This window comes from Apium graveolens, chromosome 1 (genome assembly GCF_009905375.1).
Source record: "Apium graveolens cultivar Ventura chromosome 1, ASM990537v1, whole genome shotgun sequence".
Taxonomy (NCBI): Eukaryota; Viridiplantae; Streptophyta; class Magnoliopsida; order Apiales; family Apiaceae; genus Apium; species Apium graveolens.
In genome coordinates, this window is record NC_133647.1 from 193,828,495 (window position 1) to 193,852,569 (window position 24,075).

Genomic DNA, 24,075 nt, shown 5'->3' on the forward strand with positions numbered 1-24,075 from the left:
ATCGATTTTTTACAATTATGCTGTAAATATTTTCAAAATATTTTGATATAGATTTGAATTTGATTTTATAGAGTTTTTCTTTCTACACTAAAGGTTCATTTAAAAATCATATAAATACACTAAAGGTTCATTTAATTAATAAAAAATTAACTAATAACAATACATCAACTTAGTATTGAAAAATGCTTTCACCGACGCTTTTGGTTACCATAACATTTAGAATATCAAACTATATTCATGAATATATTCAACAATTGAAGTATAATAAATAGAGAAAACTGGATTTTGAGTACAATTTTAAATGGGTGATTTTGTAATTTTAAGTCCACCCTTATATTTACAAAAATACCCCTAATATTATATGAGGAAATCTTATAAATTCAGATACAACCCATAAATCCCTAATAAATATCATTTCAAAGAAAAGATTATTAACCGAAAAAAAAAGGAGAAAAGATTTAATCAGTTTTTCCACAAGGGAAAGTGAAAAGGACTGGCGTAAAAAACATAAAACTGGCCCACCACAACCAGTTGACTAGGTATTGACGATCAAAACACTCTTCCTCACTTATGTTCGTGCAACTATTAAACACTTCCAAATCACACACAATCCTTTTGTATCTCTATTTATTTACTCACTCATTTTCTTGAATTTTGCACAGCAATCAGAGCACTCAAAGGGTCAGCTTCTAAATCTTTTTTTTTTGTTTCATATAATTAAAGTGTTAAACTAAACTATATTATCACAAGCCCATCAAAAAATGATCAAATTATATTATGTTAATGTTGATAATGCTTGTGTGTGTGTGTGTTTTGATGTTGTGGATCATGTTATTACTACTGCAATGCATTAGTGCTTGTTTTGTTTGGTTTTTAATATGTTGGTTGTTTTTAGTTTTAACCTAGTTGTTTACTGTATTACTGTGCTAGATTCTTGATTTAGTGTGAGGACATTTTAAGTTTTTTGCTTCTTTTTTTTTCGAGATTATGTTAAATTAGACGGCATTTGTTAAGATCTTTTTGTTATTGCTGAGGTGCGGGGAACTAAATAGAAGTAAATATTATGTTGGAATTCTAGTAGATACAGAGTAAATTTCCGGTGCTACTTACTAAATAAGCTTGCGCTAGGATTAAGGGTGTCAATTTTGGGTTCTAGATTGTGTTTGTAAATGTGTCCACTGTCCAGTCTGAAAATTAAATGGACTTGGATAAAAATTGAATGTAGAAGCTAAAAAGAACAAAAAAAATGATGAACCGGGTTATTTCGGGTTAATCAAGCTGTATTTGTGTTGTTTTCGTGTTCTAATATATGTAATTTTGTCGGATAATTGAGTAAGTATTCTCTGTTGGCCGGCCATTTGTTATATATGGAAAGCTGGTGATTTAAGTAGCCGTGCTTGATTAAACGTTCTTATAGATTGTCTCTGTGTAGTAAATTTAAATATAACTAAGAGGTTGTTTTATTAAGAATCAGGTACTTGTTGATCCTTCTATGTGGTTATAGAAGATAATACTCCATATTTGTTAATGTTCTACTAAGAAGGTGTCAAAAGATACTAATTTCTACATGGGAGATCTTTTTATACTAGCCTATATAACATGATAAATGTTCTAAAGTTACATGGAACAGAACAGCTGACGAACTGAAGATACTAAAAGAGGCAAAGAGCCTAACATTCGCTTTTATAGCTCTACTTTTTTTAAAAAATTGGGGTACTGTTTTATGTATCATATAAATATGGTTACTTAAATTATCTTGATGAATTCACCTAACGTTATGGTACATTATAAAGAATATTATTCATAAGTATGAAGTAGTAATTATTCTTCTGCTAAAATTGAAATGGTTTATTGATCCGATCGTGATGCATCTAATTGGCTCTTCTGATTATTAATAAGTAGAGGTGATTTCACATATTTGTGTGGCATCACTACAGGTTAAAGTTGCCTAGGTTTCATGGGAAGGACAATTCATGTCTCGGGATTTCGCAATCTGGTGCCGGCGGAAGACTTAAAGGCACTTCTTGAGAATTATACAGGCAAAGATACTGTATATGCTGTAGAAGTTAAAGAGAGTCGTACACGAGGTAATGCACCATACGCTAGAATTCAATTCATCACCAGCCAATATGCTGAGTATATTATAGTGTTGGCTAGTCAGCGACTCCTTTGGTATGGAACCCGTTATTTGAGGGCATGGGCCAATGATATAGACATCATTAAAAATCCGAAAGTAAGGACTGCTGTGGATGAAATGGAACATGTAACTCTACATTTTGGTTGCCAGATTTCAAAGAAGAGCTTTTCTATCTTCTGGAAAAAGACTGATGTCAATGTTCAATTCGGGTCAGGACTACATAAGTTTTATTTCTATTTGTCCCATGAATCTGTTGATTATAAGCTTCAGCTATCCAGTGAAAATATTTGGAAGATTGAGCTACGTCATCCACGCAGTCAAATTAAGAAGTTTATCCTCATTCAGGTTTTCTTTCTAGCTAGATACATTTTGTTAAATTATAGCAAGGCTTTGTCAATTTGTCCACTCATAGTCAATCTCTTTTCAAAATTATGTTGCATTTAACATTCTGGTATATCTGCATTCTGCACACAAATTTATATTCATGGGTCTGGTTTTTGGGTCTTGGCGTGCAAAACCGCTCGTCATCGGCATCTTAGATGAGTTTCATACATAAAATCGATTGAGTATTTATTTTCACTGTCCAAATCCGCACATACACGACTTTCATATGGACAGATTAAATTCAATAGTCAAGTATCTCATAAAAGTAGAGTGCACAATATAATGTAAATATTCCTAGATGCTCACAGAAGTTAATAACAAAATGGTCATATTTACTTGTATCAGAAATGCGTTGTGTCACTTGAGTAACTGCAATACATTACGTGCTACCGTTTTTAAGATAATTAACTTCTCATTTAGTATATATCAGTAAGATCAACTTTGTGTACAGATGTAAAGATCAATTTTATTTTGCTTATTATTACATAGCTATCAGGTGCTCCAAGGATCTTTGAGAAACTACAGGACTCCGTTTTCAGTTTTGTTCTTGAGACTTCTGACGATCACTGGGTCAGGACAACTGATTTCACCCCTTCACTTGCTCTTGGGCACTCTTCTGCTTTATGTCTTGAAATTCCACATGATACTGATACTCCTGACTTCGGAGAAAGTGTCATTTACCAGCAAAATGATGGCCAATTTGAATTAGAGAGTGGTTCAACTTTTTCTAACAATTTGGATCTGGTCCCAATGTCGATTCCTCCCCGACGAGTTCAATTGTCATATAAAATATATTTCAAGATATGTATCTTAGTTCAGAATGGTTATATTCCTGGGCCAGCAATTGATGACAAGTTTTATCAGTTGGTGGGGATAAACGAAGCATTTACAGAACATGCTTTAGAGAAATTGAACAATTTAAAGGAGTGCTGCTACGATCCTGTGAAATGGTTTACCGAGGAGTACATAAAACATAGTACTTCTAGGCGACAGTGGAAAGCTGCTGCTATTACTTTAAATGCTGGATTGGTATATGTTCACAGGGTTCAAGTAACCCCCTCCAGAGTCTTTTTCTCTGGTCCAGAGGTCAATGTTTCTAATCGTGTCCTACGAAATTTTTCAGAAGATATAGACAATTTTCTTCGTGTTTCTTTCGTAGATGAGGAGTGGAATAAGTTGTTCTCTACCGATTTATATGCTCGTAAAAGAAAAACCGGAATCTATAAGAGGATATTATCAATTCTCAAAAACGGAATTGTCATTGGTAGTAAAAAGTTTGACTTTCTTGCATTTTCATCAAGTCAGTTACGGGATAATTCTGCTTGGATGTTTGCTTCAACAGAAAATCTATGTGCTAGTGACATAAGAAATTGGATGGGTGATTTCAGTGATATTAAAAATGTGGCAAAATGTGCTGCAAGACTTGGTCAATCCTTCAGTTCGTCTACAGAAACCTTGACGGTTCCTGAGAATGAAATTGAAATTATTCCTGATGTTGGGAACGGAACTGTACATGTATTCTCTGATGGAATTGGAAAAATTTCAGATGACTTTGCAAGGAAAGTTGCTATAAAATGTGGCCTTAAAAGTTCTACTCCGTCGGCCTTCCAGATTCGCTATGGTGGTTACAAAGGTGTTGTTGCAGTTGATCCCACTTCATCATGGAAACTGTCTTTAAGAAAGAGCATGTATAAATACGCATCGTCTAATATAGGGTTGGATGTACTTGCATGGAGTAAATATCAGCCTTGCTATCTTAATCGCCAAGTGATCTCACTTTTATCCACCCTTGGAGTCAAGGATCATGTCTTCGAGAAGATACAAAGAGAAGCAATAGATCAGTTGGATATGATCTTAGAAGATCCATTAAGGGCACAAGAAGCCCTAGATTTGATGTACCAAGGAGAGAATTCAAACGTTCTTAAGGAGATGCTTAAGTGCGGGTACATGCCTAAAGCTGAACCCTTTCTCTTAATGATGCTCCAAACCTTCCGGGCATCAAAGTTACTGGATCTGCGTACTAAATCAAGGATATTCATACGAGGTGGGAGATCAATGATGGGTTGTCTAGATGAAACCAGAAGTTTAGAATATGGTCAGGTGTTTGTGCAATATTCTGGATATGGACGTAGAGCGTTCTATGATGATTCTCTTATGATGCATTATGATGCTGGCCGTAAAAGTATTGCCGAGGGCAAGGTGCTTGTTGCCAAAAACCCATGCTTGCACCCTGGTGATATTCGTGTCCTAAAGGCTGTTAATGTGCCAGCTTTGCATCATATGGTGGACTGTGTTGTTTTCCCACAAAAGGGAACAAGGTAACATCAGGGTTAAATATTTTTTTTGTTTTTGTTGATGTGAAAACTATCATTTTTCTTCTCAAACTTGTTTAAATTACTCTTTCAGTATTTTTATGCATTAGCATACTAAAGAACTCCACGGATGTAAATGTGTTTTTGTTGTATACTCATTGGTTGATTTAGTTCTTGCTTACATGATTATATATTCATATGTTTTGTGCTAATTCTTCCAAATCAATTGCTGATACATGATCAACATATGTTAAGTACTGTATTTATATACCCTACTTATCCTTCTGCCTACCGTTAGGTCTGCACTTAGAATCGTAGATAATTAGATGGTTTAAAACTTGGTGTTCTATGACCAACTATCTTGATATAAAACAAATCCCCCATCACTTTTTCCATTCTCTTTAAATATATTAGTATCTTTTCCGAATAATATGTGTACTAATATACAAGCTTTTTTAACCTTGATAAGTGATATTCCTTCTCCCAATACAATTGTTCCTAATTGTTTTTCTTTGAATAAGAGCGGTAGTCGCACTATATTCTGATATTGAAATTACTTTGAATAATTTTGTTCCCTCTATATTTCTTTATAGGCTAGCTTGTATAAGTAAAGGCCACTTTGCTTCTCATATTTTTTTTATCAACTGATAACATGCTGACTATTTAATAACAGGCCTCATCCTAACGAGTGTTCGGGAAGTGATTTAGATGGAGACATCTACTTTGTATGTTGGGATCATGATCTTATTCCGCCAAAGCTAAGCCCGCCCATGGATTACACCTCAGCAGCTAGTATACAGTTAGATCATGAGGTTACCATTGAGGTACGAATTTCTTGTGGAATTTTGCTTAGGATCTGTGCATGGATCCTAATTGTGTGTATTTAGATGATGCTATCGAAGTCGTATTATAAAAAGCTGCCAGTTCTTCAATTGTATTTTATGAGTATATTCTTCTTCACGCTTAACCTAGCAATGTGATATTTCTAGAAACCCTATAATGCTGGCGGTTACCCCTTTTTTATTCCTTTCAAGTTTCTGTTGTACATTTTAGAGACGCTTAGATCGTGCCATCGTGGTGTACGACTGGAGGTTTTTTTATTAAATAGGGAAGAAAGCCATAATAATTTATAAGATGGAGGGTAAAAGAAAGTGAATGTAAATATGAGTGTTTTATAAAACAGATAAATTTTATTTATTATATATATATATATATATGTATTTCTACATTTTATGAACCTTGCTTTGAGTTACCTTGTTCCGCCATTTCACCTTATCGTCTTAAGCATTGCGTGTAAAATATAAATTACCAAACAAGTTTAATATTTCAACTTATAAATCCCTTAGTATTGTAATGGAAACAAGATTTCCTAAATGATGACCTTATATTTACAACAGTAATTCTCTATTGACTACAGTTCTGTTGAAGTTCATTGTATAGGCTCTTGTATAATACATTTATATATCTTGTATAATACATTTATATATATATATATATCCTGAGGAGAGCTTATGACGTCACGAGTCTAAATAGATTTAACCCTAAATGAAACATCACTTCTTAATAAGTCTAAATAGATTTAACCGTAAATGAAACACTACGTCTTAAAAATCAAACACCTGCACAATGAAATATTACGTCCCTCTCTGCAATTTCAAGTGAAACATTACGTCCTAACACTAAACAAGTTACACCTAAATACATATAACCCTAACTAAGAAATCAAAAGTAGTTAGTATTATATGTAATGTTTTTTTTACCATGACTTTATGTGTAATAAAATAATTAAAACAAACAAGATATAACCATAAATACATCTAAGTATATGCAAACTTAACCCCTTGCTCCCGAGTTTTAAAAATGAAGGAAAGCAAGTGAAGGGTGAGTAAATTAGTTTCACTTCCCTGCATAATCATGCTCCCGAGTTTTTAAAAGGAGCGAAAGTAAGTGTTAATAAATGTAAATTTCACAATCTTTCACTCCAAAACTTTCACTCCAAAAATGGGATGAAAGTACCTTACCTCCTAAACACTTCCCTCCTTCCCATTAAAAAACTCGGGAGCAGGCCCTAAATATTGGTCGTGAACCATATCCATAAACACAACAAAATATGAACATATAAAGCATGGTAGCCTAAAACCAATGAAAGGTTAACAACCAAAATGTCAATTATATATTTACGATACATAGATTGAAACTGATAATCGCACTTGGCAAAAAAAATGATAATCGCATCCGCTAAATAAAACTTCAAGACCCAAATTTGATAAACCTTAGTAATTTCATAAAACTTATTGGGGATCTGGTGAAGTGCAAAAGAATGATCCAGATTGCTTGAAAGAATAGAAATAGTGGAACTCAAGATAGTGATGAAAGAATCTAGGTCAACATCTAGACACATGATGACACCATCCAATAGAGTGAACGTGGATGGTAAGGATGAGACATGTGGAACGCGGGACATAGTTATTAATACTAAACAAAGATGGACTTACAAGAATTACTTATCTTTACCCTCTATTTATTGTTCTTCAATATCCTTTATTATTCACATGTGGTAAGATGTATATTATTAGAAGTACATATTATGTCGATTATAATAAGCGGATTAAAAAAAAGCAACAGAATGTCCCTCGAAGGGATTTCTTTTCATACAAATTTATGGTTGGTCTGGATGAAGTCATGTTAACAATATTTACTTACAATCTTACATATGATGCACAAAATTTATAATTTTTTAAATTATTAAATAAGTTTACTTATTATATACTCCATATCAAAGAAAAAGAAAGAAAAATTTGAACCAAAATCTTATAATGAGGTCTCGAAACTACTATAACGGTTCAATTATTTATACACTTTAATTCAAGTGTAACGGTTGATATTATGATACGAAATTACCTTAACCTACCTCATGCTAAACCACATTACCTAATATACTTAACAATTTTACTACAGAAATGTCTTTTTAATGACTAACACACGCCCACTATACTCCACACAAATGATTTTTTTCATATCTATTAAAAAAATTCTTTGCTAATTGGCTACTTACAAAAAAAGTATATTTTGACAAAATCTATAATACATTACAAATAACATTACAATCTATACCTACACATACACCAAAGCTGAATACGTGCATACCAAAATCACGAAAAATTGGAGATAATATTATTATGCAAAATATACTAATCGCAATTAAAACACCACAATCTCGAACTCATTATTTAATAAAAATAACAACATTGCCACAAAATACCAACTAACGTAGAACTAATCTAGACACACCTCCCCACTAACTAACGTAGAACTAATCTAGACACACCTCCCCAATTTTAAATTTCTTGAGCTCAATAGTACCAATAAAATGGTATATATTGGGCACATATCTCTTTTAGTACGTGTGCCATTTATGATGATTTACCAAATATCACCCAAACATATAGCCCCGCTGCATAGCGTGGGCAAACAAGTACTAGTATTCGTAAATAAGGATGTCTAATTTCTCGTCACTGGGGTAGAAATTACGAGCATTAAAATTGATGTAACGCATTTTAAGACTCATGAGACAATTTGAATAGATAAAAATTGGTTTGTGATTTGTATGGCATGGTTGATGATAACTCCAAGATGATAATCTTAAATTAACCGCAATCATTTGTCACATATAATGAAGCTGTATATATCTGATCTTCATTTTTTTTACTCACAGGAGATTCAGGAGTACTTTGCCAACTATATAGTTAATGATAGTTTAGGGATCATTGCAAATGCGCACACAGTCTTTGCAGATAGGGAAGATTCTAAAGCCATGAGTGAACCTTGTTTGGAGCTTGCAAAGTTGTTCTCGGTTGCTGTGGATTTCCCGAAGACTGGTGTGGCAGCTGAGTTACCACCTAATCTTCGTGTGACTGAATATCCAGATTTTATGGAAAAGCCTGATAAGACCACTTATGTTTCAGAACGTGTGCTTGGAAAGCTTTTTCGGGATGTCAAAAGGATCGCACCCGACATCATCAAGTCTTTTACAAAGGAAGTGGCAATCCAGGCATACGATTTCGATATGCAAGTTGATGGTTTCCGGGATTACCTTGATGATGCTTTTGAATACAAAAGTGACTATGATTATCAGTTGGGGAACCTAATGGATTATTATGGAATAAAAACTGAGGCTGAAATTCTTAGTGGTAATATAATGAAGATGTCAAAATCTTTTGACAGGAGGAAGGATGCTGAAGCAATTTCTTTGGCAGTGAAGTCGTTAAGGAAGACTGCCAGGTCCTGGTTTAAAAAGAATCATGGGTCGTCAGATGGAGGGATCGACAGCTTATATGCTAAAGCTTCTGCTTGGTACCATGTTACGTATCATCCTGATTACTGGGGTGTTTACAATGAAGGACTGGACCGTCCTCATTTCCTAAGTTTCCCTTGGTGTGTTTATGACATGCTCATCCACATTAAGAAAGAAAAATTGTCCAAGACAGCTAACCTTACTGCTATGCTTCAGCAGATCAGTATTTGGTAGTCCAGTGTTCTTATGATAAATCGCCTTAGTCTCCAATATGTATGTAGTTTAAATGCTGATACTGTGACATATACGGTATTGAAATGACCGCATCGGGTTTTTAGTTTTTAGTATTACATGCTATTAGAAACTCCTTTCAGAAGTTTCATTTCTTCCATAAGCTGTGTAAATGCAGAATTCTGATCATCTAGTAGATGTTTGGTGCAGAAACTTTGTGAGTTTGATATTAAATTGTGTTTATTAGCCTTGTAATTGAGTATTGTTTATCCTGAAACATTATCAAACTTTAGAATTGTGCAAAAAATGCTGCCTAGATGTCGATTTTTGATTGAAGTCGAACCCTGTTAAACTCAGATTCAAGTAAAACACCATTTTACTATTTACAGCTCCTGACACATTTGTTAGAGGTATTTCATAAATTATATTGTGTTACGACTGAAGCATTCACTTCAAGTATTTTGACTATAGAAGAATGACATGTAAAATAACAAAATGATGCAAGAGTACAAATGAGTAATGCTAATTGCTCAAGATCCTGGTTTTATGATGTTAATAGAACAAATGAAAAAACCTTGGTAGTAATACCAAAAAGAACATAAAAACTCTATGTATGTACTAATGGTTACTTAATTTAAGTAACCATTTCACTTCTGATCTTCTTACCTATGAATCAAAAAATGTTCAATAAGGAGAATTTGACATGCATGCAAATCTTTCCTTTCTCCAACTGCAACTGAGCCCCAGTGACCAACCAATGTCCTGGACTATCCGATGGCCCTCTACATATCTCTGACATATCCACAACTTTCAAAAGCTTCTTCGTTTGCACTGCCACCGGTGGTCCAGTTGGAAACAAACTCGAGTCAACCACGACCTTTTTAACATCATCTTTATCAGGAACTCCGCCTAAAATAATTGACTGGCTTATTGTTGAGAAGAATCCAGACTTCTGAGAAACGTCTGACTGACATTGCATCCAGCTTGATTGAGCAATGCATGAATTTGAAACCTTTGAGTAAAGTAGTCGAAGATTCAATGCTGTCTTCGAATTATCATTTATTGACACATATAGTTGGGCTCCTGTGACAATGAATGTAACATTTTCTCCTTCTGTACTCCAATTCGGGTCATATTTCACAGGGACGGTGTTTATATGAGAGAATTTTTTCCATTGGATGGGTTCCAAGTAATTATCTGAGGAGAAATCTTCTGATCCATGCCAGAAAGGGGTATCACTGAGCCTGCTCTGGAGGAACTGTGGTGTGTTTGATAAATGCTGGAGGTGTATTGCTAGCCTGCACAAATAAGTATAACAAATTTCTTAAACAACATTTCTTACTGCATAAATGACCTATACAGTATTCACAATAAGAACAAAATTAAAAACTGGACAAGCATGTAGACAAGAGTTGATGATGGACCTATTGCATTTCATGCCCTCCAGAAACAATCGCATTCCTGTTACGGGTCTGTTTTCCACTGTAACCTGATAGCACAAATCTTTCTTAGTAGTTGCAGTTAGAAAAATTTCAAGGGTTATCTAATTTAGCCAGCAAAAGCAAGAGTTCCTTTTGAGGAAATGAAATTAAGAAGTGTGTTAGGTTTACCTGAGTAGTGTTTACATACAACTTGGGACCCATTAGGTTAAACTGCAGAGAAGGATTTCGGGCCTTGTTTGATGCTGGTCCTAGAGTGAGTTCACTGTGAATTGGAGCCCATATTTTATGAGATTGGAAGTCCAAAAAATACTGTAAATCAGTCAATGGCGGCTTGTCTGCACATTGAAATTTACAAAAACACGCGTGTTATCAGCAGCAGCAGTACTCCCATTAATCACATGCTTTTCTTTGTGACTGTGTGTGTGGGTGTAGAGTGTGTTGAGTATCAGAATAGTGAAAATCTTACAACGGAGATAAAGGTTGATAGCATGCGATAGGAAACCATTGCCTGGAACGCCCTTAAGGAGAGAGGTAATGGGAATGAAGTTAAATTGAACAGCATCTGGCATTAAGGGAACTGTTAATAACCATTCACAATGTGTTGTTGCTGAAAGATCTCCACCCCTCTTTGAACATATTACATTGATTCCCTGAAATTAACCAACATAATATCGTCAATACAATAAATTTAATGTAAAACAGAAACAGAATTTTAACAACATAGAATCTAAGATAGGATGCGTCTTTTGGTTCCCAAACTAGATAAAATTTAATAATCTTTTGTTAGAGTAAGTATCAGATTTGTTTTCAATTCTAGGTTTGTTTCAAAAAACTACGCGTCAGAGCTAGGTTATTTCAAAAAACTACGCTCCAGAGCGAGGTTAGTTACTGAAACTCCAACTTACATTTTTTGTCTTGACGGATGATAAGCTACCAAAGTACGATGACTGATGATCGAAGACATTAAAAGCTGGTGGAGCCTGAAATTATCAATGGTAGCTGATTAGTACCAAGTACTTGATTTAAGAGAGGATCATATATTTCCTGTAGTACTCAGTCATAACAACGAACCTTGTGCTTTTGGTTTTTGGGAGTGAAGCTGCAAGTCCCATTAAACAACTGATCTCCAAGTTCATCTAAACTCTTTTTAAGTTCCGATGCCTCCAAGTCTGATGTTTTATCTTGCCTTACCACCACAGTATCCTGTCCTCCTATTCCCAATCCCACTATGATGTGAGTCCCATATTTCTCTATGAACCTGTCAAATATAAGGTTTAGCTTAGTCATGTCCTGCAATTTTTAATTTCTCTACATTTTACTTATTTGTTAACCCTGTACAATTTCTGACAGATTATAGCTATACAGAGTTTACAATATAGATTATGAACTATAATTGGCCATATTTAATTCTCTATTGAAAATAGCCATCATCAACTTCATCTGCTTTATCCAGAAGCATTAAATCTTATTCTTCTACAAAACCATCAGTAAAACATTCAATAATATTTTTTAAATATTACTGTAGGGTTAATTTGTACTCCTAAATGACTATATTCATTTAATGACCGCTCCATTGAGTGGTTAACTAGCTATTCTTTCTTTGACCTTGAACCCAAATGGAAATGCAGTGCCAGCAAACTACACAACTATTATTAACATAGCAGATAATATCTTTTGACATTTTCAACTACTGAACCATTTGAAGTTGATGCCACAAAAAAAAGACCAATGAATGCCAAATTGTCAAAGACAAAAAATTGATTTATCTAAAGCACCTGGTCTAAGTAAATTATTCAGGTCCAAAGCTGCCTGATGAAATTTCACATAAAAAGACCAAAAAAAAGACCATAAATTTTGAAGAATAACTAACATCCAACTATGTCATTACAATATTAAAAGCAACATTTATTCCAGAGCTGTCAAAGTAAACACTAGAAAATTGAGGATGATTGTAATTCTTCATCCACACACAATTGACAGTCTGCAAAGTTGACATGTACTAGATAACTTATGTTTGAGAGAACATATATAAGGAAATTAATATAAAATTTTATGAGATCATGAAAATGATAAACAATTATATTCATTGAATTAGTCACAAAGTTGACATACAGTAGATGACTTTTGATGGAGAGAAACAATATTAGAAAATCAAGAATTATACATAATGAGATCATAAAAAATGATAAATAAGTATATTTATTGATTTAGTCATAGTAAGTGGTTGGCTACCTGCTTGTGGATTTTGTAAGGTCAAACTTTAATTCTAGCAGCCCATTTGTATTCAATTATTCATACAATTTACAACCAGCAGTTCATTTTAGGCCCTGTTGAGTGGTGAGCCACCAGCAACTAACTGCATTTTAACATAGACACACTTTGCCTATTTCATCTTAATTTCTGTTTACCACTATTCTGCCCTTTATTAGGTTGAGTGTCAAGTTTGCATTCAATAAAGACTAAAAAAAGAGACTCATTCTAATTTCTGAAGTCTGCAACAAAATAGTACAAGTGAAACAAAAATGGGTACCTGGCAAGAGCAGATGGATCCCAGGTTGAAGGAACTGCATTCTTAACCTCGTCGCAAAGTTTCAGAGGATATCGATTAATATGAAGATCAAATAGTAATATATAGTAACCATCCAATCCTAAAAACTTTGTATTTGTAGCATCCCTTTCCCATGATTCACTTTCGAAACCAAACATAGAGTTAAACAATCCAGACGGAATCTTCCCGGGGACAGAGCACTTCTGGTTTATAAATTCAGACATCTGCAATAAACACATTCACAAAATTTAACAAACTAACAAAATCAAATTTTTACAAACAAATTGTTAGTGCAGTTGTCGAGGTCTTGCTTTCTCTAAGAGAGGTCAAAGGTTTGACTCCTGGTGATGATAAACAGATAAAAACATCAAAAATTAACGAAAACATACATGATTGAAGTCGAGAATGTCAGACTGATACCGAGTTCGATCACCTTTACCACATTTAATATCTTTCGAAACATCATCAAACTGTCCGAAACCTGGAACATGTAACTCATGTCTCTGATCTTGACTGAGATTAACTAAACTGTCTTTACCCTTGCAGAACTTAAGTCGAAAATCGGACGTTAAATCGAAACCTTTGCCTAGGCTGTTAAGAGCCCTTCTGACTATAGCATCACTGTTACTCATTTCAAACTCTAACATGAAAGAAGAGAAGGTATCCTTGCAAATATGTGTGTGATATATAGAAGAGTTTGGTGAGCAGAGGAGAGAAAATTAGAGTATGTGATTTATTGTAGGAGAAAAACAAGGGGGCAGAGACTTGAGTTATATATTATGATGATTCCTCTGTAACTTGCAAGTAAATGCTATAGATATGTTATTAGTTAATTACCATTTTTATGTTTGTGTTTTATTATAGGAAGATTCATATTCATTCTGTCTTGTTGTACAATGTTTGAAGCTTACCATGTTGTACTTTGACTGCTTGATTTGTTGTAATCGCCCACGCCTAAAACACGAACCGTATGCTACATGTTCTTTTTCTTTGTGAATCCAAATAGTAAAATAATTATTCTTATTTAACTATTATTTTATTTTATGAGATTCATGAGTTAACTTTCATGTTATTCCAATGATTGTGAAAGATCCACCGTTGTCTTTATTTATGGACTTGATTCATTGACTGCATGTTATTGTTATCAAGAAGATGTGAATTGATTATTAACAATTAATAGTTTCTTTTTTGAAAGGTATTAACAATGGAGTACTGATTCTACACAGAAGGTAAGGGAGATTAAGTAAAAATATAATTTAGTGAGAAAAAAATAAGAAAAGTGGATGTAGTGAAAAAAAAGAGTGGATGAATATAGTTAATTTTAAATTATAAAAATTTTCTATTTTTTATAATATATACAATTAAATGGGGCATTTCAAAAATGAAATTGCATATAAATGAATGAGACAAAGGAAATAACATATTACGGTCATCTTGCTGCTTTTTTAAATATTTAAAATTGTATACCTTACAAATAAATATTGTTTGCGATTAATAGCGAAAATTGAACTAGTAATCTAGTTACAGATAAGTTCGTATCACTTATATTTTTTTTTTTCTTTGATGAAATATATATGCTAACAAATATCCATTTGTAAAGTCGAATTAGTTTAATTTATTTTTAATATTAAATTATTTCGAAACTTAAATTAGTCTATAATTTTTTTAAAAAATAATTAATCTATATTATGCGAGAAAAAATATTAAAGTCTTAAATTTAGCTAATGAACAATAATAACATCAATGGAAAAGGGAGCTGTTTTTTGTCTTAGGAGAATCTAATTTTTTCCTGAGATTGTGATATGAATAGGAAATGGTCACGTTGACCTCTAGTTTCACCGTAAAAACGCGGACTCTTATTTAAATTTATATAATTTAATACTACTGCATTAAGAGTAGTAGCTTATCGCGGCGTCATTCTGGAAGTCGGTATTAGTTTGAACGAAACTGATTAATCCTGCATTTATCATAATTAATTAATTATAGTTTATTACAGAAAGATGGTATCGTAATTAATTATAGTTAATTACTACACCTAGCACGCCATAATGGCTGTTTTTATAGTTAGCATACTCTGGCAGTAGCGTTACTTGTAACGTTTTGCTCATTAACCATGTGTTAAACTGTTTAATTAGCGTACCGATATATGATATATCTAATGAAAGTAACATTCTCAATGGATAATTCAAGGATTAATGCTTATTTCTTGTTGTTCAGGTCAATTTTTCTTTGCCATTAACAAATGATCTTCAAGAACACTGATTTTAAATTTAAAGGGAAGGGATCCGTCAAAATTACATCACAATTTTTTTTTTGTTTTTTTTTAATTAAACACACTTTGCTCACACAAATCTTTTGTATCAATAATTTTCACTAAGTTACACCTTATCATTCACCTTTATCCATTTTTCAAAAAAATCTCAAAGTTTAAACATAAATAAATTTGTCTTAATCATTTTAACTAATTTAAATATATCCGTATTAAAAATCTAAATATATTTGAGTAACTTATTTTGTAGGAGAAATTCTAAAATTCAAAATATTTGTAAAAATATTTATCTTATTTTCATTGGAAATAATTTTCTTATCAATTATGTCTCATCGATTATTTATGAGTTTTTCTTTACAAGTATCTAACCCATATATCGCCTTTTTATTTTGAGTAGTGCTTAAGTGCGTGAATACTTTTACAATTTTTTTCTTAAAATTATTTGGAATTTTAGTTATCATATTTTAATTTTAGGGCGCATATGTTACTATGCATGTGCGCCAGGGGTGTAATCGAGCCGGATTAAATACTACGTAGCTCGATTGTTCGAACTCGAGTTTGACAGAACCTTTAGTTTCAAACTCGAAACTCGTCTGGTAAAAATTCAATAAGTTTGAGTTAGACTCGAAAATTCGAATAGATTTTATTAGATTTTAACAAAAATTCGAAATATAATTGATTCGACTCGAGTTTGATTCGATTAAATATATAAAATATAAATAAAATACTAAATATTTATATATAATATATTTAAAATAATAAGTATAATACATGCTCGATATTTAAATCATATTTTTGCAAATAAAAACTTTATAAATCCCATTTTTCAAAAAAAAAAACTCTTTTTCTTATTGCAATTTTTGTAGGTTTTTTTATTCTACTATAAGACATCAATATTTCATTATGAAAATTTCACAGGATACTTTTAATATTAGTGTTTGTGCCCCGAATATAGCACTATTATATTTTGTTTATGACATTTGGACTATTAGTATTTATATTTTATCAATTATTTATTTTATGATTTTTATTGTCTTAATTTACTACGATATAAAATATAGATTAATAAATGTCCTTGGAATATAATATGTATTTACATATACTAGTACATAACTTAAAAAAATGAGATCATAAGAATACTCTCAATATTTCTAAAGCTTTATAGTAGAGTATTTTATTCAAGAATAATAATAATATATTAAGACTGGTGTGTTTGTTGACTGATAATCAAATCTCATTGATCATATGAATAATAATATTAAAGTCGAATCCAATGTGAGATTACACATGTATATTGTGTCATGAGTAATTATCACAGTTATAATGATGTAATGATATTTAAACTTAAAATCACTATATTTTTATATTAGAATTAATGAATTTAGATTATATTAAAAGTTATCTTTGACCACGTATTGATAAAAATTTATTTCGGATAATTATGAATTGTATGAGAAATATTAATGATTTATAAAGAATTTAACCCTCATATTTAAGAAATGATATTATTGACCTCCTTGTGTGAGTTAAACTAGGTAATACGTGGATGCGCTTAATTGTTGATTTAACATGATATCTATTATATATATAATAGAGCAAATAGGGGGTTAGGTGAGACAATTTATTCCAAATTACTAATTTACCCCTCAATAATAAATACAAATAATTGTCAAATTTAATATCATATATTAATTACACTTAGGTCATTATTACTCCTTATTAACAAATATAAATAAATGTCATATTTAATAACATATATTAATTACACTTAACTCATTAGTATTAATAATTTTATATATGTTACCATTTATAATTGAATATTAACAACCTATAATTAGATATGTAAAATTTAACCGATGTAGTCCATTTTTCAATTTTCATAACCATTGGTTACTGACCTATCTATTAATATATTTATCATAAAAATGATGTATATTGAAAAATGTAATTATTTTATCAATTGTACAATATTATATTTAATATGTCGGCTTTCATATCCAATCATTACATTTTCTAATATGGAAAGTAAGAATTATCTCATATTCATTGTATTTTGTATCACTAATTGTACTATGTAAACAAATATAGTAACTCTTTAATTAACTTCGCAATATTTAATTCATTGTAATTATTTTCATGAGATATGTGTGATATAATTTGTATAATATTTTGATCGTATATTTCGATTTCATTGCTGCATATTCAATTCATTTTGAGAAAAAACACGTTAAGTACGATATCGATCTCAATTTCATAAATAGAGATATTTAGTTAATCGATACATCATGAAACAACATGAATATATCGTCGATAATTACAATTAAAATAACATCAATTCACGCATTAGAGAACATTCCCGTGCATTGCACGAGCTATAGAGCTAGTTATACATATAGATCAAGAAAACTTGGATTAAACTATTAACAGATTGACACATCACATATCTCGAGTTTTACCGATAATATGTGATAAACGAATTTATATTACATCACATTGTCGAAATATAAAAGTTTCGACTCGAGTTTGATTCGATTAAATATATAAAATATAAATAAAATACTAAATATTTATGTATAATATATTTAAAATAATAAAAAATAAAGTATAATACATGCTCGATATTTAAATCATATTTTTGCAAATAAAACTTTAAAAATCGCATTTTTTTAAAAAAAACTCCTTTTCTTATTGCAATTTTTGTAGGTTTTTTTATTCTACTATAAGACATCAATATTTCATTATGAAAATTTCACATGATACTTTTATTATTAGTGTTTGTGCCCCGAATACAGCACTATTATATTTTGTTTATGACATTTGGACTATTAGTATTTATATTTTATCAATTATTTATTTTATGATTTTTATTGTTTTAATTTACTACGATATAAATTTTAGATTAATAAATGTCCTTGGAATATAATATGCATTTTACATGTCCTAGTACATGACTTAAAAATATGAGATCATGAGAATACTGTCAATATTTCTAAAGGTTTATAGTAAGGTATTTTATTCAAGGATAATAATAATATATTAAGACTGATGTGTTTGTTAACTGATAATCACATCTCATTGATTATATGAATAATAATATTAAAGTCGAATCCATTGTGAGATTACACATGTATATTGTGTCATGAGTAATTATCACAGTTATAATGATGTAATGATACTTAAACTTAAAATCACTATATTTTTATATTTGAATTAATGAATTTAGATTATATTAAAAGTTATCTTTGACCACGTATTGATAAAATTTTATTTCGGATATATTATGAATTGTATGAGAAATATTAATGATGTAACTCCTTAGTTTTGATGATCACAACACAGCAAACCATCATGTTGTTATTTGAGAATGTTTGCAGGATATAACAGCTTGATATCAGTGTTGTTTAAGTATCATGACAGCAAGCTAGCATAAGACAGTAATCTATTTCAGCAAGCTATGATCACGATTGTCAGAATAACAGCAAGCCAAGATGCACAGTCCAGATTCAACAAGGAAGTCGAATTTCATGGAGATTTTATAGGATCTTCATATATATCAGTTGTAAGGACTTCTCTAATATAATATACGTGCATGATATATATAGAGCTCTTTTATAAAATGTTTTTAATCATTCATATTGATTTCCTAAAGAATAGGAGTTTGTTTCTCTTTCAAACTCTTTCTCTTATCTTCTTATTAAAACGTTTTATCCTCTACTAAATAGAAGAGATATTTTCTGTACGTTGGACACTTTCTTTCTCTTCTATCTAACGTACACATGAACGTTGGAAACCATCCCAACGATCTTACACGGAAGAATTGGATTCTAGCCGTTGTAATTTGTTGAGGCTGTTTTCAAACGTTAATGTGTGGTTATATAAGAGGTTTTCTTGCAGTTTTATAAGAGACGAATTTGCAAGCAAGAACACATACAACTCCTGATCTTTATTGTTTCTAAAATACTCTCGAGCTCTAAATATATACGCGTATTTTATTGAAGAGAGTTTATAGTTTGAGTTGTAAACTTTATCACTGATTTGTATTGTTCAAATTGTATTGATTAGTTGCTGGATAAGTTGGCTAGGGAAACAAGGGTTTAGTGGTACTTGCTAGAGGAGTTTGTACTACGGGGTAGTATAGTACTTAGAGAGCAGGTTCTTAAACAGGGTTTCAACAAGCCATTATCAGCAGCTGGGATAAAGGGAGATATATTGTTGTATCTTGTAGTTGTAACCTTCATTGATCAATAATATATTCTCTTACCAAGTTGGTAAGGGACCAGGACGTAGACCATAGGGGCTTAGGGGTCGAACCTGGCTAAAATTCTTGTGTGTTCTATTTACTTTCCTGCACATTATTTTCTGCATTGTATTTAGTCATCTCAGCTTACTATCATTGTCAGATTATAGTTCAGTTGGTAAAATCTCAGTAAGCTATTATCGGGTAAAATTTTAAAGTAATCCTAGTTAGCCATAATCACCTATTCACCCCCCCTCTAGGTGTAATTTCAGTTGGTATCAGAGCTTTGGTATACTAATCTTTCTGTAACAGGAATAGTATTCGATCGAAATGGCTGACAAATATCCCGAAGGAACCTCAGATTACCGAGCACCTCTCTTGCTTGGTACAGAAAACTATAACTGGTGGAAAGGTCGCATGGAAGTGTATCTATCCAGGGAGCCACTAGCTTTGAGAGTTGTTCAGAAGGGTCCTTTTGAGTTCAAGGACAAAGAAGGCAAAGTGAAAGACGTTGATGATCTCACAGAGGCTGAACTAATCAAATACAGCTTCAATGGAAAGGCTAGGAATTCTCTCATGAATGGGTTATGTCCTAGTGAATGTGATAAAGTCTCTTCATGCAAATCAGCTAAAGAGATATTGGATACTCTGGAATTGTATCACGAAGGATCCAAGAGTTTAAGAAAGGTGAAATTGAGTAAACTAATGAATGAGTTTGGAAATTTCAAGCTTCAAGATGGAGAAACTATTCGAGAAAGTCAAGCTAGATTCCAGATAAATCTGAATGCCTTAAAGCAGTTTGGCAAACATATCCCACAAGAGGAAATCAACATGAAGATACTTAGTGTTGTGCCATTTATCTATGAACCAAAGGTAACAGCTCTAGAATCCTCTCCAACTATAGATACTATGGATCAATTGGTTATTTTTTGCAGAATTGGAACAATTTGAAAGCAAAATCAAGGAAAGCCAATCAAGTTCTATGGAAGCTCCAGTTGTTCAAATGAAGCAATTAGCTCTTCACACTAATGATAGCTTACTGGAATCTGAAGATGAGTCAGACGAAGAACTAGCTTTAATATCCAGGAAGATCAGAAAGATGATCGAGAAGAAGAACAAGCTGAAAAGAGATAAAGGCAGATTTTCCAACAACAAGAAGCCCAACAAGGATTCTAAAGATCAGACATGCTTTGAATGTGGAAAGCCAGGCCATTATAAGCGGGACTGCTATAAATTGAAGTCAAAACAGCAAACTGTCTTCAAGGATAAGAAGAAAGCTAAAGCTCTAATGACTTGGAGTGATGATGACTCGGTTTCCAGTGATGATTCAAGTGGAGACATGGTCAATCTTGCCCTAGTTGGACTTGATGATGATTCTGTTCGAGGAAATTCAGAAAGTGGATACCTAGAAAGTGATTCAGAAGAAGATCAGAGTGAGGTAAACTCTTGTAAATATAATTTATCTTCTGAAAATATTATTTTGGAACCACTAACCATGCAGGAATGTAAGAATGTATCTATGGGTGAATATTATTCTCTTAAAGCTGAAAATAGCAAGCTAAAAGAGAAGAATAATTATCTCAAGACTATGGTTCAAGATTTGATGAGCAAAGTAGATACTTGGATTGACAAGAAGGTACCTACACAAGCTGACAAAGAGGCTGAAATCAAGGATCTTCAAGCTAAAGTTAGTCATGTGGAAAACTTCAACAAAATTCTCCTCAAAAGAAACAAGACTCAATTAATGGAGATCACAGAGTTAAAGAAGGAGATTGAAGCAAGGGATGAATGTTTGGAGCTGTTCAAACTCAGGGAATCAATAGATGCAACACCTTCAAATCAAGCAGAAGAACCATCTCAGCAAGCTGAAATCATAAGTCAGCAAGCTGAAAAGATTGATCAGCTCACAAAGGAAGTGGAGGATCTGAAAAAGGGCATGGGATCGTTTGTTCAAGGAGAAGAAAGTCTCAAATCTATGATGAACAACACAAATATTCCATTGGTCAGAGAAGGAATTGGAATGAATGCAAACAAGAAGGACAAAACTCTAAGATATGAAGGAAAACATGACATACCCTATGATTATGCTATGCCTTGGAAGATATGCAACAGATGTGGAAAGAAAGGGCATCTTGAAAAGCATTGCAAAGTTCAGAATGGACAAAAATCATACCATGGAGGAAACAAACAGAAAACAGCTTACTATGATCAGAATGGCAGAACAAAGACAGCTTACCATCATCAGGCTGGCAGAGTTAAATCACCTAGATTTATCCAAAAATGGATAAAGAAATCTGATTTACATGTTTTATATGTTTTATCTGCTAACCATGTCGGACCCAACAAACTTTGGGTACCAAAATGTTGAGTTGTTTTATGTGTTTTGTAGATGTGTCTTGCCGCTCGAGTCAAATCAACTCAATGAATTTTAGATAGCGGATGTACTAGACATATGAGTGGAGACAAAGCACAATTCTTGAGTCTTCAGATGAAAAAGGGTGGAAGAGTGACTATTGGTGATAGCAAAACTCTTCAAATTCTTGGAAAAGGTAAAATAGGTAATAAACACATTTCAATTGATAAAGTTCAATATGTTAAAGGCCTTAAATATAATCTGCTTAGCATAAGTCAGTTATATGATGATGGTCATACTGTTAACTTTGGTATTGATAAGTGTATTATTACTATTGGTACTAACAAAGTCCCCCTAGTTGCTAGAAGGGAAGGAAATATATATATTTTGGACTTTGAGTTGCAGAAAACAGCTTGCTGTCTTGCTGCAATAGATACTGATCCTTATGTTTGGCATAGAAGATTGGGTCATGCTCACATGGACTTACTTAACAAGCTTTCAAAGAAGAAGCTAGTCAGAGGTTTACCCAAAATCAAGTATGTCAAGACTGAGGTGTGTTCGGCATGCCAATTAGGCAAGCAAATTAGAAGTACTCACAAAGCAAAGAAAATGGTATCTACTTCTAAACCCTTAGAACTTTTACATTTAGACTTATTTGGTCCAGAAGCTTATAAAAGTATAGGAGGTAAGCAATATGGTTTTATAATTGTTGATGATTATTCTCGTTTTACATGGGTATTGTTTCTTAGAACTAAAGATGCTGCTTTTAATGAGTTTGAGAAACTAATTAAATTACTTGAGAATAAGCTCAATACAAAGCTTGTAGGAATAATGAGTGATCGAGGTGGTGAATTCCAAAAAGACTTTGTTACTTATTGTGAAGAAAGAGGAATATCACATGAATTCTCGGCTCCAAGGACTCCACAACAAAATGGTGTGGTGGAACGCAAGAATAGGTCACTGCAAGAGACAGCAAGGACTTTGTTGCAAGAAAGCAAGTTACCTAGAAGTTTTTGGGCAGAAGCAGTCAACGCAGCATGCTATGTTCTGAATAGAGTATTGATAAGACCTATTTTGGACAAGACTCCATATGAATTGCTCAAGAAAAAGAGGCCCAACATCAGTTACTTCAGAATCTTTGGCTCAAAGTGTTTTATGCTCAAGACAATTGGTAATGATGGTAAATTTGATGCTAAATCTTATGAAGCTATTTTTCTTGGTTATTCTATGAATAGTAAAACCTATAGAGTTTATAATTTGTTTAAGCATATTGTTGAGGAATCTATAGATGTTACTTTTCAAGAACCTAACAATGATCTTCCAAGAGACGAGGAAGATGATGCAGGTGAAGCTGGACAACAGCAAGCTGAAACAGAGAAGGCTACTCCAAAACAGCAAGCTGAAACAGAGACTGATTCTGGAAAACAGCAAGCTGAAATTGAAACTGCCTCAGGAAATCAGCAAGCAGAACCTTCTACTCCAGTTGATGATGCAATTGTAAAGATGGCAAAGATGACTCTTGATGGTCCTAGAGGAAATAGAGCAAAGGATAAAAAGCCAATCTATGATGGTGAAGACTTAGCTCCTCCATCTAAGATAAGGAAGACTTCACATGAAGATATTGCAAAGCATTCATTGCCAAAAGCTACACGGACAGTGAAGAATCACCCTCCAGAACAGGTTATTGGTGATATTTCTGATGGTCTTAAGACAAGAAAAGGCACTGCAAATTTTTGTGCTTATGCTGCATTTTTAGCTCAAGAGGAACCCAAGAATGTCAAAGAAGCACTTGAAGATGAAAATTGGATCACGGCTATGCAAGAAGAACTCAATCAATTCGAACGATGTGATGTTTGGGAACTGGTCAA

At 32.7% G+C, this 24,075-nt stretch overlaps 2 protein-coding genes across 2 annotated transcripts; one reads left to right on the forward strand and one right to left on the reverse strand.

Moving 5' to 3' along the window:
• The first annotated feature begins 531 nt into the window (after nucleotides 1-531).
• LOC141674734 (putative RNA-dependent RNA polymerase 1) lies at nucleotides 532-9,613 on the forward strand. Its single transcript, XM_074481438.1, has 5 exons — nucleotides 532-681; nucleotides 1,938-2,482; nucleotides 3,011-4,839; nucleotides 5,507-5,657; nucleotides 8,549-9,613. The coding sequence occupies exons 2-5, from the start codon at nucleotides 1,958-1,960 to the stop codon at nucleotides 9,359-9,361; spliced, it is 3,318 nt and encodes a 1,105-aa protein (XP_074337539.1). The 5' UTR covers nucleotides 532-681; nucleotides 1,938-1,957; the 3' UTR covers nucleotides 9,362-9,613.
• A 260-nt stretch (nucleotides 9,614-9,873) lies between these two features.
• Nucleotides 9,874-14,162, reverse strand: LOC141674741 (MACPF domain-containing protein At1g14780-like). Its single transcript, XM_074481443.1, has 8 exons — nucleotides 13,738-14,162; nucleotides 13,331-13,572; nucleotides 11,872-12,058; nucleotides 11,706-11,780; nucleotides 11,267-11,450; nucleotides 10,969-11,135; nucleotides 10,783-10,847; nucleotides 9,874-10,656 (listed from the first exon to the last, which is right to left on the reverse strand). Exons 1-8 carry the CDS (start codon nucleotides 13,993-13,995, stop codon nucleotides 10,032-10,034), a joined length of 1,803 nt encoding a protein of 600 aa, XP_074337544.1. The 5' UTR covers nucleotides 13,996-14,162; the 3' UTR covers nucleotides 9,874-10,031.
• Nucleotides 14,163-24,075: the final 9,913 nt, after the last annotated feature.